The sequence below is a fragment of the Numenius arquata genome, chromosome 11 (assembly GCF_964106895.1).
Source record: "Numenius arquata chromosome 11, bNumArq3.hap1.1, whole genome shotgun sequence".
In the NCBI taxonomy this organism is placed as follows: Eukaryota; Metazoa; Chordata; class Aves; order Charadriiformes; family Scolopacidae; genus Numenius; species Numenius arquata.
In genome coordinates this window covers 144,714-162,136 of record NC_133586.1, presented here as the reverse complement: position 1 = coordinate 162,136, position 17,423 = coordinate 144,714, and the positions used below count along the sequence as shown (strand labels likewise).

Genomic DNA, 17,423 nt, shown 5'->3' with positions numbered 1-17,423 from the left:
ACCATCTCCACTTTCCTTGAAGGATTCAAAAGCCTGTTCCAAGACAAACCCACTTACTTGTAACTCTTTGCTTCCATATACACTTCAAGAATTTGAATTCCATGAACTGCCATCAACATTTAACCACAACAGTTAAATGGTCTGGTTTTAGAAGCAAGGGCAATAATTTAGTTGGGCAAGTTCTAACTTTAGAAAAGGTACCAGTGAATTCATGTCTGCGGTGATTTCAACCCTCAGAGCTTTGATCTAAGAAACTCACAAAATCAGGGAGTCAGTTATCTGTGGAGATAAACTCAGAAAACTAAGGATAAACCACACCAAACATTATTTTTGTCTGTGTTTTGTATAAGGACTGATTTTTGAGTAGAAAATAACTATATCAATCTATGCCTAGTTAAATAATCAACACAATCTGGTTTGTGGAGATTTATTCTCTAGTAAGTATGTCTGCATCAGGAACTCTACTGCTAGCGTCGTACTGGCAGTTTTGCTATGGGCTTCCCACCCACGCGGTCCAAAGTGATGGCTGCAGAAAGGAGAGGGGTGGAACACAAGTTACCTGTATCGGCTGGGTTTTCTGTCACAGCAGCATCTCACTGCCTCTCTGCACACACAACACCTACAGCAGATAGCTCATTCTCTACCATTTCCCCCCAAGACCACAGGAGCCTTTGGTTGAGCTGAATTTTTAATGAACGTGTACACCCACAGTACTCCCTTTAGAGGCAGCAGGTCAAAGAATCGCACTCGTATGGAAAACAAGAAATGAGCTTATGGTGACCACTGGACCACATAGGAACTCTTATATTACCACGTTTAGCCTCCAAGAAACCACATCTGCATGTGTCATTTTCATGCAGCACAGTCCCTGCTCCCCATGAAGTTTTTTATTCCAAGCTATACCCTGTAATTTTAGGAGCTGTTCTGTCCCTCAACTCAGGCCATCGGCCATCCTGAAGCAAGAATCAAGATCTGGACTATGACTCATGATTTTATGGGATGCTTGTTCAGGCAGCCAAGGACAGGTCCAATGCATTTGCATCATCAGGCAGAAGGAAAGAAAACAGTTCCACGTTCTAGAGGACTGTTAGTTTATTATATTGGGAAGGTTAACATCAGTTTTAAGTGATGGACAGCTGATGAGCAGATCTTTGTTCAAGATATTTCTAGGGGAATCTCCTAACTTGTTATCAAGGAATTGATTACCTGCAAGAAAGTACACTAATTTTTAACTGAAACCCCTGATTAGTACCAAAACCATTGATCTGCCTACTCAACTAGACACATTACAGACAAGAGCAGGAAATTCACACCACACTTGGGCAACGCTAGTTATATTTTAGAACACAGTAACTCCACAGCTGAGAACAGCAGCCGGGAGCTCAGCTGAGTGGAGCTGGCTGTGGGTGTACTGCAGGCTAACGTTAGAGTGATGAGTAACGTAGTCATTACAGAGACCACTCGAGGGGGGTTTTGTTGGTGGGTTTTTTTTTTGGTCTAGTGTTTTAATTTTTGAAAGGCAGATTCCAGGATTCGAAAACTGAAAAGATCCTAATACAGTTACAAGCATTGTTTGAGGTCAAAACACCCCAAATTAGTTTGACTTGTACAACAGAACGCATTGAGGTGAGAAGACAGATGCAGGTAGTAGGATTTCTTCAAGAAGGGAACTCAGACCTAGTAGATACAGGCAGAATGCAATATAGTGGCTAGAAACCACAATAAACAAGTTCAACCTAGAAGGGAGGCACAGTTTTAACCACAGGTGGTAATTAGCCACTGAAACTAATTACCCATTGTTAATAGCAGACTGCTTGCAACCTGATGCATTCAAATAAAAAACACCACCTCACCTTAAAGTCTGTATAACACAAAAATCATAAAATTCCCCAAAAAACCAAACATAAGCGATAGTTATAACATTTGTTTGGTTTAAAATAAAAATAGGAGACTGTCTTCAGGCCATGAATTTCTTCTTTGCAGTGCTCTTAGTTTTCCAAAGCTTGAACATAAGAATTGACTCATTTGTTCCGTTACTGCTTCATACGGGCTAGCAGGATAAAGCAAAAAGTAAAAAAGTTACAGATGGAATAGGGATCTGTTGTGGATCCTCTGTAGTAGCACATCCACCCTAGCAAGGAATCGGGAAAAGCTGATTGCTTTTGCACACAATCCCCTAAAGTTTCCAAATCAAGCAGTAAGGCATTCCAATACAGACTAGAGCAAAAACAAGCTGGTACTTCAAAAGAGAGATGCTTCTAGACACAAGCCCTTAGTGATCCCTGTTAACTCCACCTCAGAATTCATGATTTTCTAGCACAAAGACTATTTTGAAAGCACATCATCTCAGATTCCCCAGGAAAGAAGCAACACCAGATCAGGAAAGGAAAACAACGTGAAGTTCTCACAGAGGGAGGAAAAAGGCGTCTGTTCTAGCAAAGCCATAGTTAATAGGGCAAGACAAAATCCTGGAACAGAGCCAGTCAGGCTGAGGGACATCTGTTTTCTAAGGAGGTAGGAATTATGGCATTAAAATTACAATAGCACATGACAACAATTAATCTCACTGCAAAATAGGATTAAGAGGCTCCTTCCACAGTGTTTTTCACTCTTCTGAACCTGCACCTAGTGGAAGAATTTATTTACCAAAATAGCAGCTAAGATCCCAGGTGTGATCACTTTGGGGCAATTCTGATGGGCTCCTTTGCCCCAGCTGGAGGCAGCAGGACAGCATTGTCCCCCCATGGGCAGAGCTGCCACCAGCCCAGGGGTGCATCTGTGCCCATACAGGAGGCCCATGACATGCCCCCTTCTCTGCATCCAGCACACAGACACCACCAGCTGCTCTGCTCCGCACCGGAGCAGCGAGACACTGCACTTCTGTGGGCTCCAAGTGAGACCTTCCTTCACTGCACGCCCCGGGAAGGGCTGTTGAACCCACTGCCAACCCATTCCAGACGTGTCCGTCAGCACTTGCAGGGTCACAGCGCAGCCCCAGCTCCATGGCCGGCACAGGAACACCCCAAGTCACTTACCTTCAACTCCTTAAGTGCAACTCTCCGGTATGCAGGAATCGAGAGCAGGAGGTCAGAGAGTCCCTCCTCAACCCAAACCAATTCTAGGGATTCTTTTAAAGCAAAGGAAGAGAGTTGGGGAACTGCATTCACAGCACGGCAGAGAGGAACAGACCAAGAAATGTGTCAGAAAATTATACACAGCTGTTGAAACTGTCACATGTTAAAGATTATTTTCCTACTTAATCCTCCTTCCCCTTTACTCATCTCGTTTGTCTTAGCGAGGTCCAGTTGACAAGGATTGGAAAGCCTGCTCTAAGCCACTGAAGCCAGGGACGCTAGAGGAGAAAAATGTCCAGAGCCGCAGTAAAATAATGATAGTATATTAACAAGGTTTTATTACCAATCTCTAGATGTGACTGGTGCTAGAATCCCAGCATCATTCGTAAGAAAGAGTCACCCAAAGATTGTATTAGCTTGTAATAAGTATCCCTAGTTTCAATGTTTCTGCTAAACACGGAACATGAAGACTCCAGAAGTGTGTATTAGAACTAGTCGTATTGAGGAGGTCACTGTCACTGCAGCTGCTGTGCTTACAACGTACATGGCCACCAAGAGAATGCTGCCTTTGTCAAGTTAGAGTGTCACTGCCACAAACAAAAAAAACCAAAACCAACAAAAACCAAAGCTACAAACAAACACCAATTCCCCCCCCCAAGTTATTCTGTGTGCAACTACTGTAATGGACAACATTAAATAGTTATCAAAGCACTGTTTAAAGAACTATCCTGCATCACAAAGATCCTCCAAAACCTGTTACCCAGTGACTGAAAGATGCTAGTTTTATTGAGGAGTAAGATTGAGAAAATAGTGAATTCAACAGCCTTTGTTGTTTTTTCTGCTGGCATTGAGCAGAAGCACATGCCCATTCTTTTTTTGTTGTTGTTGTTCTTAACTGGTTCACCCAGAGCTATTGAGCAGTTATTTAAAATATAATATAAACAGCTTATCAGAAGAGTAGAGAAGAGAATAAGGTGATAGCAATGAACGAAGAGAAAATGCTATTTTAGGCAAAAAATAGAAAGAAATAAAATGGGTTACACACTGAAACATGGCAGGTGTCTGCTGAGAAAAAAAAAAAAAAAATCTTACGTAAGGTGCTAAAAACAGTGCCTGCAACCCTTGAAATGCCTGAGTTGTCAGAACAATGGAACTGGGTGTTCACCAAGGTCACAAAAGAAGCTGCTCTGCGTACCCAAACGCCACTCGGCTTCCCAGCAGAGGCCCAGGGTCCAGCCGTGCACCGACCTCAGCCAGGTTTTATTGGATGCCGCTCCGATTCCGGAGGATGCTGAAGTCCGGAGCGCAGGTAGAAAGGTTTATTTTGTGGCGATGTCACTTGTGAACAACAGCGGAGAATGAGAACTGACAATCTTATATTTATTTTCAAGAACTACAAGAAGTCATATAAGCACCTTACCATAAATAGGATCCACAATTATAGACAGGCAGCAACAGTGAGTATTCATTAAACTGGGGAATCCAGGATTTTGGTGAAGTTCTTATGTGACTGACCTGGTTCAGGGGTGATGTGGTTTTTTCCATTCTTTAGAAGTACAGCTTCATGAACTATTATCTTTATGAGGGTGAAAGATGATCTAGGATAGCACTGCATGCTGTTGCTGCTTATGAAGATAACGCAAAGCGTTGTGTCTATCGATTCAGCTTTAGCTTAGATAATCAAAGTGGTTAAGAGGTTTCAGCAGTGGCATTATCATAAGTCTTGAAAGTCCACAACTCTTCAATTTAGAAAGGAGCTTATTAAAACAAAATACATAAAAAATATCAAAGTGAGGGAGCTGTGAGGAAGAAGAAGGGCAATCGAAAGCAGTTAGGTTCATGTGCTCCGCTGAGTTGCATCTCTTGTTGCTACTTCTGGAGACAGAATATTGGGCTAGATAGACCACTTACCTGATTCACTGAGACATTGCCTTTCATTTTATTTGCTTTTAAAAAGCTGAACAGAATTTTCACCTTACTATGCAGCAGAGGAGATTAACAGAATCAGAGCATCTATGAAAAATTTTCTTTCATAGGAATGATGCTTCACATGAGCAGATCCCATATGATTTTACTGAAGCCTCAGCCTTTTCAGATGTATAGCGCGCACAGAGAAATGTCAGTTGCAGAGGGTCGGTTTAGTGCTCACATGAATTTTGGAGTGAGAGAAACACCATTTGCACCTTCAGTCAGGAATCAACATTTGGACAGAGCCGCATGAAAGCAAGAAACCGATGTTAAATTAACCTCTGCTTAGCTGAAGTGCAAGATAGCTAATTGGAGCTCTGGTTTCTTATCCTCACCAAGTACCTTTTTGGGTATCACAGGGAGAACCATAATGTGTATCTTATGAACAAAGGAACATTTTGAAATACACAAAAGGAAAACAAAAGATTAATCCTGGTAACTTCCTTGTTTGGCCCACCAAAGAAGGTTCAGTATGCTGGCATCTAATACATAAAATGCAGCCCCATATCATCAAAAAGAACTCTGAAGATATGTAGTTTCCAGAGGAGCTCTCTTGGTGTTTAAAAAAGTCTGTTAAAGATGATAAAAGCAGCATTTTGAAATAAAGTTTTATATATGATCTTAAAAGTTTTTGCTTTTGTGCTCTCTCTTGTTTTAAAACAGCTCTGCAAGTCAAAGAGCCAGAAATATTAATTACGTATTTCTGTTCTGTATTTGGAAGAAATGAAGAATATATTTTAGAGACAATGAAATTATTTTAACAGTAATGGTGGTGGGAGATTGCAGCAATCAGACTATGTCTATACAGATAATTTCCATACAAGATCTAAGAGATTGACTAAGAAGCTTTCAGCTTCTAATCTGAGCTCCAGTGCTCTGGCATTTAAGTCCTAAAAGACTGGAAAACCCATCTGCAGTAAAAATTCAAATAGAATACAAGATGAATGCCAATCAGCATGGCATTAGAGCAAATATGACCTTACTTCTTAATAAAAACCTACTAAGCTTGTCAAAATCTCAAAGGTTGTATTGATATAGTGTAATTATTATTTCATAAGGCATGTCATATAAGCCTACACCAGGACTCGTGCTGTTCACCCTATTCATAAACAACCTGAAAAGGAGGAAAGCAGCCTGGTGGCAAGGCTTATGGTTAATGCCAAGTTATTAGCATGGCTGAGGATGAACTACTGAGGGAGGCTTCACAACACTGAGTTTCGTTTGCCATTTTATTTATCAGTGTAAATCACACTTAAAGTGACACTAACTATTGCTAACTAGAGTTAGCTGTTACCATTAGGGAGAGATCTTGAGGTTATGACAGTCTTAGCTCTAGTCAGGAGTCAGTTCACGGCTCAGCAGCAGTCAAAAAGTGACTAGACATGTTAGAAATCAGGAAAAGAAGAAAAAAAATCTTGTGATACTGTATAAATACATAGTTCTACCCCACTTTGCCCACCGCACACTTCTGATCCCAACATCTCAAAGAGGTAGATCTGGAAGATATCAATAAAACAAGAAATCTAGATAAAAGGTATGGAATAGCTTCCCTATAAGGAATCATTAGGTAAACCAGGCCTCTTCAAACTGGAGAAATAAGAAGAACGCAAACACGCCAAACCTATAACACAACTAGACTGCACAGGAATTGTCCAATGTAGGAAGGTAGATCAAAATGAGAACAGACAGGAATGAGAATCCAAGGAAATAAGAGGTTGCAGATCTCTTCCTGCAACATGTCACTGAACTGTTCTACTCCTTGCCAGATTTTTTACTTCTGGTAGGGAAAGACTGAAAAAACTGTGGAAGCTGAAGAGCGCTGAGTGTTACTAAGCACACAGAAAACATAGCTCTCCATGAGCTGGAAAGAGATATAAGCTAGGATAGTACAAAGAGGAAGTATTTGATGTGCTCATCTTACGCTACTGCCCACGCATCCATTTTTTGTGACTGTCCTGGGTGCACCTGTTGCTTGAACCCATACAACTACCTACCCTGAATCCTTACAGAATACATATTCCTACAGAACACACAAGTAACTGATTACAGTATGTCTAACTGGTAGATCCCGGTGGTGCTTGCTAGTCTTTACACATTACCTGGGAGATAAGTCTAAAGCTGTTTGTGACAAGCATCAGCTGAAAAGAGCAATTCTTCGGATTGCTGCAGCCTCATGTAACAAGAAGAAACCCAGGCTGCACAGCACGGAAAACCGTATTTTGGGAGACTGCAGTTCAGGGATCTTTGAGGTCATGCTCAGTGTCATTACTGTGAGAAAGCCCTCAGGCACATAAGGAAAAAGCACAGAAGGGGACAAGTGCTTGCTTTTATATTTCTCTGGTCAGAAGTATGCTAGCAGACAAATGGTGCAGGAAAGTTAATTGCTCAAGGACAAGAAATCTCATCTAAGAGTCCAAAGAATCATTACTGCATCTGTGAAAAAAATAGCGTTAACCACTGACTTTTTTACTACCTAAACATGCAAGTTGAGGACATAATAGTCCTTTTACTAACATCGAAGAGCTGAACAAAACTCATCACTGGATGATCTATGTTACAGAAGTCTCTCTAGCAAGAGGCCACAGCTGTGGGAAACACATACTTTCACTGTAATATAATTTTCACAAGCAATTGGTCTTTTGCCTCTTGTCTAGAACAGCTTTTGCTTGAACACACAAACTTGTCATCTGCACTATCTAGAAGTTATAATTTGAATAAACAAGGCAGGTTTTTTTTACTGCCATGCACTTGAGATTGATAACTGAAAACTAACTAAGCGGTGTAGTGGAAAAAAACTATGTGGCTCAAGCTGACATTCAAAGCCATTCCAAGTTCCATGAAGATGAGTCACTTGTACAAGTAAAAACATTAACCTATGAGATATTTGTTACTGTAAAAGGAAGATCAAGATCAGACTTTGAGACTAAGATGTGCATAGTGGGGTAGTGCATTTGCCTTTGCTTCTCTTAGCAGGTTTGTAACTTACCACAACCTGATTTGCGCTACTAGTAAATCTTGTTCTTTAACAGTTGCAAAGTTGGATTCACAGAAGCACAGAACAGCCCAGGTTGGGAGAGACCTCAAAAGATCATCTGATCCAACTTTTAATGGGAAAAGGAACATAGATCTAGCACCCTGTCCAATCACATCTTGAAAACCTCCAGTGATGGGGACTGAACCATGTCCCTGAGGAGGTTGTTCCTGTGACTGATTGTTCTCACAGTAAAATATTCTTTTAAGAAAGAGTAAGTTTCTCCATAACACATACAGAATTTGTCATGCAAGGTCTTCCATAATTGTTCCTACTTTTTCCTGTTCTGCTGCTGCCATCTAGGACTACCCCTTTTCCCTTCAGACAGGTCATCATCACATCCATGCTTCGTTTCTTGGTGTCCCTACCATCCATACCCTGTAAACTATGCCGCTACATTACCCCTACTGCAAGATTCATATTGTTTGTGATACTCAGAAAAAAGCCAGCATGTTAGTGTAGAAAAAAAGAAACACCAACAAATCAACTTTCATGAGGGGCATTAGTTATCACTTGTATGACCACCTCACCATTACCAGCTCTGTTCTCAGCTTTCCTCCTCTCCTTTGTACCGCACTTGAGATTCATTTGTTCCTCAACATCTCTAAACAGCCTGAAAAATCGTCAGCAGGATAACTGTGCCCTCTCTGTTCCCACAGAGTACTGCAGTTACACTTTGATTTCAGCTTCAAACACTAAGCATTAACATAACACAAATACAGTTCGGAAATAACTACTGTAACCGAGTGAGAAATTGCAGATAGGAAAGTCTTAGAATATTCAGTTAGACTGCTTTACTTAGTCATATTGTATTACCAGCCTTCATCTTTTGTTTCTTGCCAGTGGTGTCAAACTTTTACTGGTTGTTACAAGCCTGCAGAGTAAGAAGCCTTTTGCATTAAACAGAAGGTCAAAGAACTACTTTGGCTTTAAAGTAACTGCTGTGCTCCAGCTGACTTTTCCCTAGTCACAGAGCGCAAACATTAACCATTAAGGGAATGATATTCTGAGATGAATGCACTCTTCTGAAAAGAAGAGTTTTATCCTCCAGAGACACTGCTAAGCATACGAGTATAGAGGCACATGTCCCTTACGCTAGCTAGACTGGGGTCTTTCAAGTAGTATGGAATCACAAAAACATGAACTGGAAGGGATTTCAGGAGATGCCCAGTACAGCCGTCTGCTCAGAGGAGCCAACACCAAGCTATGAACACTCAGAGGAAAACCAACTGCAGCCACTCTTCTCCGTGCCCACAGCAGGAAGCAGAGGGCATGTACAGTGTAGAGCTGAACAACTCCTACTGTTAAAAAGTTTCTAGTTTTATGTATGTCCATCTGGAACAGAATGGCAATGCACACACATCTTCATAGGGCTGTTACAGGATATGCAAGTTGCAACAGAAGTTAAAAAATAAATTAGAAAGATTCTTAACCATTAAAGTAATCAGAAGAGCTGCTCAAGCAGAAGCAGGATAGCTAGAAGAGCCTTTAAGACTGCAGCTACCTTCCAAAGGGTATTATCTGATGGTACACACGGAATTCAGTCCAGACTGTTCCCGGTTTACATTTAGAGCTTCTTCTAGATTATATTATCAGTTGTGACCTGAAATTTCTCGTGTAGCAGTCTATCCCATACCCTCCCCCTACTGAAGATCCACCACCATCAAGCAAATCCTGGGATTATAGCATAACTCCTCAGTTTAAACCTTTCAGCATTCATCTCTAAGCTACACTATCTCCTGCTGCAATCTTCAGCTGTATGGACTGTCATCATTTTCTACAGCTCTAGAAAGCTGCTTAATACCTTTTAAATTGTGGCCATTATTCCCATGCTTATTCCTTTTGCCTCAGTATTCTTTAGTCCATGGATAGACCCCTTCTGAGGGATCATCTTGCTGCATTTCAAGATCCACGCTTACTGAATCAATAGATAGGAACGTGAAAGTATCTAGTTCGAGGCAAACCTGCTCTCTAAACCTTCATAATCCCAAAACCTGTTTCTGCCTGGCTCTTCTTGCCTTAAGTGCTGCCAGAGACCTCTATTAGAGAAATTACATATGCCTGGGCACACCTGTCACAAACCAAGTAGCTACCTGTAGTAACTGATCTGCTCCAAAGACCAGTCCACTTTCCCTAGATCACCAGGCCAGAATATCTCACACCTATACCGCTGTCCACAGCAGAAGCAGGAACAGCTGAGAGCCAGCTACACTTTTCCTTTCCCAAAAAAGTACTAGAGCAAGGAGATGCTGTGCAGAGTTAGCAGGAATGTGTAGTCCCACAGGAAGTTCTGCAGATGTGTAATGATGGGGAGGGGCTCTGAGGAAGAGTGGCAGCATATCTCGTACCACCTTAAACTGCAAGCCTCCAATTCAGCATCAAGTCTCAACAGGCAATTTCAACTCCTTTAGTGAAATCAGCTGACCTAAGATGAGATGAGTTTGCCATACAAAGAGAATCATCCCAAGCTGTTTAATACGATTATGATTCTTAGCAATACCACAACATCCAAAAAGCAGCATAGGAAGAGATTTTAGCAGTGTTAGCCACTGCTAGCAGAGAGACTGCAGTAGCTCTGTCACGCTGTCTTTTCCTAAGGAAAGGAATGACCACCACCCACTTCTCTCCCTGACTCTTCTCAACCAGGCAGCTTCCAAAGGTATTGAACTAATGAAGACATCACTTCTGTTAAACAAACTGCTTCCATCATTTCCAGAAAACAAGCACCTCTGGAAAGAGACTCGTCCAAACAGCCACATTGAACCATCCTGAAGCATAAGGATACCTTTATTCAACAGACCCACAGGACAAACCCAGGCACAAAGGCAAGACCTGCTAAGGGGCTTAGAGACTTGTCTGTTTGGAGGATCTCTGTAAATAACAGTTGTAAGTCAGGACAGAAAAACCCAGTCTTTTTAGACAGTCAGTCAAAACTCACCTGTGCTGCTCCAACTGACCAACATCATTAGCACTTCTACAGTAGAGCTGTTCATACTAACGGCGTTAGGAATCCATGCCAGGAGTTACTTTCACAGTGTACAGGAGAAGAGCACCCTCCCTCAGATTAGATTACTAAACTTGATAGAAAATAGCTTATTTGCTGTATTGCTTTTGAAGAGATAACAGTACTGGGAAATGTTTTACACTGCAAGAGCTACACCCACATAAACAAAACCTAATCTTGAATTGCAGCACCTCAAGAAGCCGTTTATACAGACTACTCTTCAATATATCCTGCATCCATATTTGCTATAGGATGAACTACAATTGCAATTGATCCCAGGTAACAAACATTTGGTTGAAGAGACAGACGGACAGACTGATCAGGGACAGTGCACGCGCAAATTCCTACAGGAGAAGCTGGGGCAGAGTGCATCCGGTTGGTGTCTAAACTCTGTCACTGCTTCTCCACAGTGTTAGTGGAGTATAGCACCACCAGAATCTTAAGGAACAATTTGACTGAGCCAAATCCAGAACTTTCTCCATTGCACACCAGTTAACACATAGCAACATGTGAAATCCCTACATCAAGGAAGAAGATAAACACACGTGTTTCTTCAGCTCTGCCAGATGCTGCAGATAGCCATGGCTGCTTAAAGTCTGTGCTGTGGCACTAGAACCATTATGTAGAAAGGAAAATAGATACCAATGTCCCACCTTGCACTGTCAGAAGATAGAAGACAGACTTACAGATCACAAATATTTCTACTAAAGTGACAGGCCATTATTCTGTCGCTTAGTTGAGAGACAAATATCTGCCAATTTAAAGCACAATTATAATAATTAATCTGTATTTCTAAATAGATGAGAAAATTATTGCTACTGATGAGCAAGTTTGTCCGTGAAGCATGCAAACAGACCATAGAACTGCTCATGTTACTGGAATCCTATCCATCTCTATACATGCCTTAGCTCTTTCCCGAGCAAACACTTCTTATCACATGCCTGTCCAATGCTAAGCATTGGGCAAACAATTCATTAATTCAATTTGACATTCTAAATCACAATCAGCTTTATTCTGTATTTTTTTTTTCCAAACCCAAAAGAAAAGTTAGAAGTTAATGCTGATAAACCAAAAAGCTGACCTTTGACTTCTGAAGAAAACTGCGCCAGGTGTCGGGTCACAAAGAGCCTCAGTTGCTGATTCAGGTCACAGGACAGAATGTTAATGTTCCAGGAACGAATTCCTGCCAAACAACAACAGAAAAAAAAAAAAAAAAAAAGAGTGAGCTGTTACTACATTTACTCCAAAACCAGAAGTGGAGACAGAGAAGTTAACAGGACACACAAGGACCAGTGATACCCTTCCAAAAGAGCGTACTTAGGAGGGAGGAAGTCTTCAGAAGCAGAGGGCCGTAAGATGCTTACCTTCCATAAAACACCTAACCCCCGAAGTACATGCAGTACTTCAGTCAACTCGGGCTTTGCACAAGTGAAACCAACAAGCTACGAGGGGTTGAGGCTAAATAAATTACACCACTGCCTAACCAAGCAACCCATGTTTGTTATGTTAGTTGTACATCTCCATTATCCAGCATTGGTCACTAGTCTACTGGATGGTTAAACTACTAAACAGCTCAGAGACACCAGCTTCTCTGATCTTACACCCTGTGCATCCTCCAAGTCACAAAAGCCACCCCACAACTCACTCTGCCTAATCACTCCTTCAAAGCCTGTGATCCCACTGAGACCCTTTGAGTTTGCTCTTTAATCTATATAATCTTTGTAAGCTAATCACCTTCATATCACAGCAGGAAGCAGTATCTGCTCCCAGAGCAAGTGGCACCATGCCATGTTGGGGAAGTCACCTTCAGTGTAAGCAGTTGTACATTCTGGATGACACCAAACACTGCAGATCTTCACATCCCAGTAAGGAGCAGCCTCTCCTAGATGGTGTGATACTACACTGGCACCATGAACAAAACTAAGATATCAGCATGAATCACTACTCCAGCCTGTTGTGCTGCTGTCTGCTGAAGTACAGCTGTTGAAGGCCAATGCCACAGACTTCTAAGAGTTAACTGAAACAAGAAGTTCAGCTCCAGAGTTTATTGATGCGGTCCTCACAGAGATCTTCCACCATCTCCTGGAGACACGTTCTCTCTTGCATAAAATACATAATTTTATTGCATCTGATATCTGCCTTCTTTCAAGTGAAGCATGTTGATTTTTCATGGAGGTATTCCCAGTTACTGCCATTCTAGTTCTCCAGCAGAGTAGCTCCATGTTGTGCAACAGCTTCTGCTGGCCGCTGGTGAGAAAGAGGATTTTTTAGGATGCAAGCTCCAGCTTTCTACGGGTAACCAGGACAGAGTTAGTAAGCACTGCGTCACACAGTTCAGTAGTCTCAAGGCCTGTAGAACCTACAGCAGCTCAAGAAAACTTTGTTCTTAGTTTCTTCTTCTGGTGACAGCTGACACAGGATAATATAGCTTATTTATTACCTGACAGTCTGCACTGCAAAGTGCACAAAAACCTCTCAGTAAACCCTTGACATCAGGGGGAGCGTGGGGAGGGAAGGAAAATAAAACAACTTGCCAGTACATTCAGTGTCACAGAAGATCTATTCCTTTCAGTTTGGGCATGGAATAGGAACCAATTAAACATGTAATAAAAGACAGAGAGCAAGAAGGTGAGCAAAATGTTTTCCTGTGCTATACTCTCGGAAAGCGTGATTGTTTAAACAAATGTCCAATATAAGTGCATCTTAATGCAGTACTGATGAGCACTCTGACCTGGACAGGAACAAGGTGGCACTCTGCAGGGCAAATCCTGCTGACTCTAGCTGCTGTGTCACTATCGTGGTGTCCTACTGCAGCAATAAATGCTATTTGAGGCACTGCTACATCCTCTAGGATGCAGAAAGAAGAGATCCCCTTTCAGAGCAAGGAAAGGGAAGAGTGAAATTATCATCTCACTTACTCTCCTACTTGCAGCAATTTATTCAACATTTTTTTCCCTCCAGGTAGTCTGAAGTTACTCCAAAGCAATTTATCATTCCATGGCACAGGAGCCAGAACATTGTCCTTGCTGATTAGGATCCTCTCTACCTCCCAGTACAAAAGTACCCAGAGCAGACTGTACCATAATAAGGTTTCTAAATATTCATGCTCTTTGCACAGTCCCATGGCACACCATGCGACTCATCAGTTTTCCGTCTCTTCCGTTATGCCCTTGTGAACTTTTTTTGATTTCCTGCTGAGGTAATTGGCTTATAAGATTTGTCATTTCCCCCTAATACCAGACCTAGTCTTCCAGATATTGTTTCAAAACTGGACAAAGTCATACAGGAATAGAAAAATATGACCAGTATTTATTAGACAACACTTTAGAATAAGTGTTATTCAAGCATCCCACAGACAATTAATGCCACTGCCTAAGAAGTGCTACACATGGAAACAAGCAGGTTCCCATGATGTCCTATATTCATTATTCCATTCTCCTGAACCAAGGTATAGGAAGAAGTCTGGGAAAGCACACTTTTTGGATCAGCCAGAACAAGAGATTTATTCACTGAAAAAATCTTTTTTTGTGGTGGTTTTTCTTTTCTGGTTTTGTTTGGGTGGGGGTTTCTAGAGGTTTTTTTTTGGTTGCTTTTTTTTTTTTCTCCACAGACAGGGCGCCAGAACAAAGCAGAACAAAGCAGAACAAAGACACAAAACAAAACCTACCTTCTTCATCCTTTAGAAAACCCTATCTAGACGTATATGTAACACTTAGGACCAACTTTACTTGCCAACTTCATTTGCCAGTGTTGTTAATCTGATGGTTATCAGGGCTATAAGCCACTTGCCATACTTACCAAGTTGCAGAAAAATGCTTCTCTGGAGGGCAGAAGCATTTTGTTATTTACACTGCTTTGTTTCCCAAGGAAATAAAATCACCTGCACAGCAGCCTGTTCTATTCACACAAACCTCACATGAACACTCTCCAGCAAGCTATCACTTAAGAAATAGGAATCATCATGTGTGTAGCATTTCCACATTTCTTGAACTCCCTGAATCAAGAGTCTCCAACATTATAATATGCTGTCTGTTGACAGATCTCAAAAGCCTGCTGTCATTTTAACCATTCTTACTTTTTTTGATTAGTTTACAGTCTGATCTGTCACTATTTCAAAGATTCAGATAATAGATAAGTATGCAAGTTGGCACATCAGTTAAGTGTAGTGCCAAGCAAAATGATCCTCCTGCTTTCCACACAACAGATACGCCAATAAATAATAATAATTATAATTACAATAACCTGATCTACTCCTACTGAATAAAGCCATCCCTTGGAAAAGGGATCAAAACATTGCCCTCAAAGTAGCTGGTAAATGGCCTGACTGCAGAGATAGACGGAAAAGATGATGAAGTGGAGAAATTGGACAAGATTTGACATCTCTACATCCATTCCCTCTCAAATTGCACTGTCCATCTGTTCCTCGGTACTGTTGATGCTTGGAAGGAAAACAGTCACAGAAGTATCTCCAAACAACGCAGTTTGGCCAATGGTTACAGCTGTGACCACTGGCACCTTTCAAACCGATGTGTCTTGGCAACGGGGGCCAGAGGGGGAAGAACTGCACGCAACGTCAAAAGGCTGTTACTCTATATCTCAGAGATGTACTAATCTACTTACTGGAACAGGGATTCCCTTAAGGTCCTGGAGTAGCTGACAACCTCTCCTTTCCCTCTTTTTCTTTAGGAACCATCAGAAACTGCCACAAAGCAAGAGCTACCATCTCCCACCTCCTTCCCCCTCGCTTTTAAGCAACACTGCGTCTAATACACACTCATTCATTGCCAAGGCCTCTGGGCGCTACCACAAACAGCTAACAAAGGAGCAAAGGGTTACAGCATGGAGTCTTGCCCCGTGTCACTCCTGGCGCGGTTCACGCCAGCGCTGTGGCCTGTCCCCAGCCAGGGCCCTGTTTGCGGCCCTCCCTCCCCTGGCACCGCAGCGAGGGCCCAGCCAGGCAAACCCTCCACCAACAGCACAGAAGTTGGGGCTAAAATGGAAAGAAGATGTAATCCACTGACCCGCTAATAAAATAGAAACTTGGGGAACTCAGAACCATAAAACGTCTTCCAGCTTTAAGACATCCAAACCCAGCGCTAACCGCACTTCGCTCGTACAAATGAAGGAGCGCTCGGGGGCAGAGCGCAGATGTAGCCGCTTGGCCCGACCGCCTGAGGACCACGGGAGCGGGGCCGGCCCGCCGCCATCTGTCACCGGGCTCCTCCTGGCGGGAGCTGAGGTCCCGGTCACCGCAGCACCGCCCGCGCCACCCCTGCGGCTGCGCCACCGGCCACGCCCGGGCTGCTCCCGCGGCACCGCGGCCCCCGCTGCCTCCGGCCAAGCGCCGGCGCGCCCCTCGACCGCATCCCGCCGGCCTCCTCCCCCGCCCGCAGCGCCGGCCCTCCGGGAGCCTGCGGCGTGGCGGCGGTTGCCGCAGGGCAGGGCGGGCACCGGCAGCTCCGCCTCGGGCCGGGCGGGCTCGCAGCCCCGCGGCGCCCGACCCTGCGGCGAGTCCCTCGGCCGCCCCCCGCTCACCGCGCTCCAGGGCGGCGCGCAGCGCCCCGCGCTCCGGCTCCGTCCCGACCTCCCCGATCACGGCCAGCAGCGCGTGCCTCCGCGGCTCCCGGCGCCGCCCGCCCGCCGGCCCGGGCGCTGCCGTCTCCATAGCGACCGGCCCGGCCGCGGTCTCCATGGCAACCCCGGCGGCCGCTGCTGCGGCGCGCGGTGACTGGCGCACGGCACTTAAAGCGCCCGGAGCCCCTCCCCGATTGGCCGAGCCGGCACGTGCTCCTGCGCTACTGCGGCGGAGGGGGCGTGGCCTCCTCGCCCCGCAGCTCGCGCTCGGCCCGCGCTGGGGCCCGGCTCCGGGAGCCCCCGGTTCGCTCCCGCCCGAGCGGCGCTGCCCACCCCGGCCCGAAGGCGGCCCGTCGGCAGGCGCGGAGCGCGGCGGCGGCCCTGGCGGGACAGCGGGTCCGGGAGCTCCAGCGGCCGCGGGGAGCGGGGCTGCGGTCGCCGCGTGGGCAGGCGGAGCGGTGCCGCTGCCGCGCCGAGGGCTCGCCGGCCGCCGGAGGAGAGAGCTGGGAGCGGGGCTCCTCGTACCCTCCCGACTGGAGAGTGAGGCAGCTACCTGAACACAGAAATCCACCGGGATTTTTAAACGGCCGGTGTTGAGTTGTTGCGGTATCTGCGATAAAATCACAGACCAGGGCAGCGCTAAGGGACGCCCCGGTTTGGCGTCACCGCTCACGTCCCCTCGGTCTCCTCCATCGCCTGGCAGCGAGCACAACCATCAGAGCTGCATCTCCTCCCGCTGCCTCTCTTTCCTGCCCAATTAAAGTGTAGTGGT

At 44.3% G+C, this 17,423-nt stretch overlaps 1 protein-coding gene across 1 annotated transcript in view; it reads right to left on the bottom strand.

The window, feature by feature from the left end:
- Positions 1–16,769, bottom strand: part of MAP1A (microtubule associated protein 1A) — a 61,831-nt gene extending 45,062 nt beyond the window's left edge. Inside the window, exons 1-2 of the mRNA XM_074156511.1 lie at positions 16,613–16,769; positions 12,159–12,260 (exon numbers count right to left, since the gene is read on the bottom strand). Of these exons, the coding sequence (XP_074012612.1) occupies positions 12,159–12,260; positions 16,613–16,769 (259 nt within the window). The remainder of the gene's footprint in view (positions 1–12,158; positions 12,261–16,612) is intronic.
- Between the last annotated feature and the right edge of the window lie 654 nt (positions 16,770–17,423).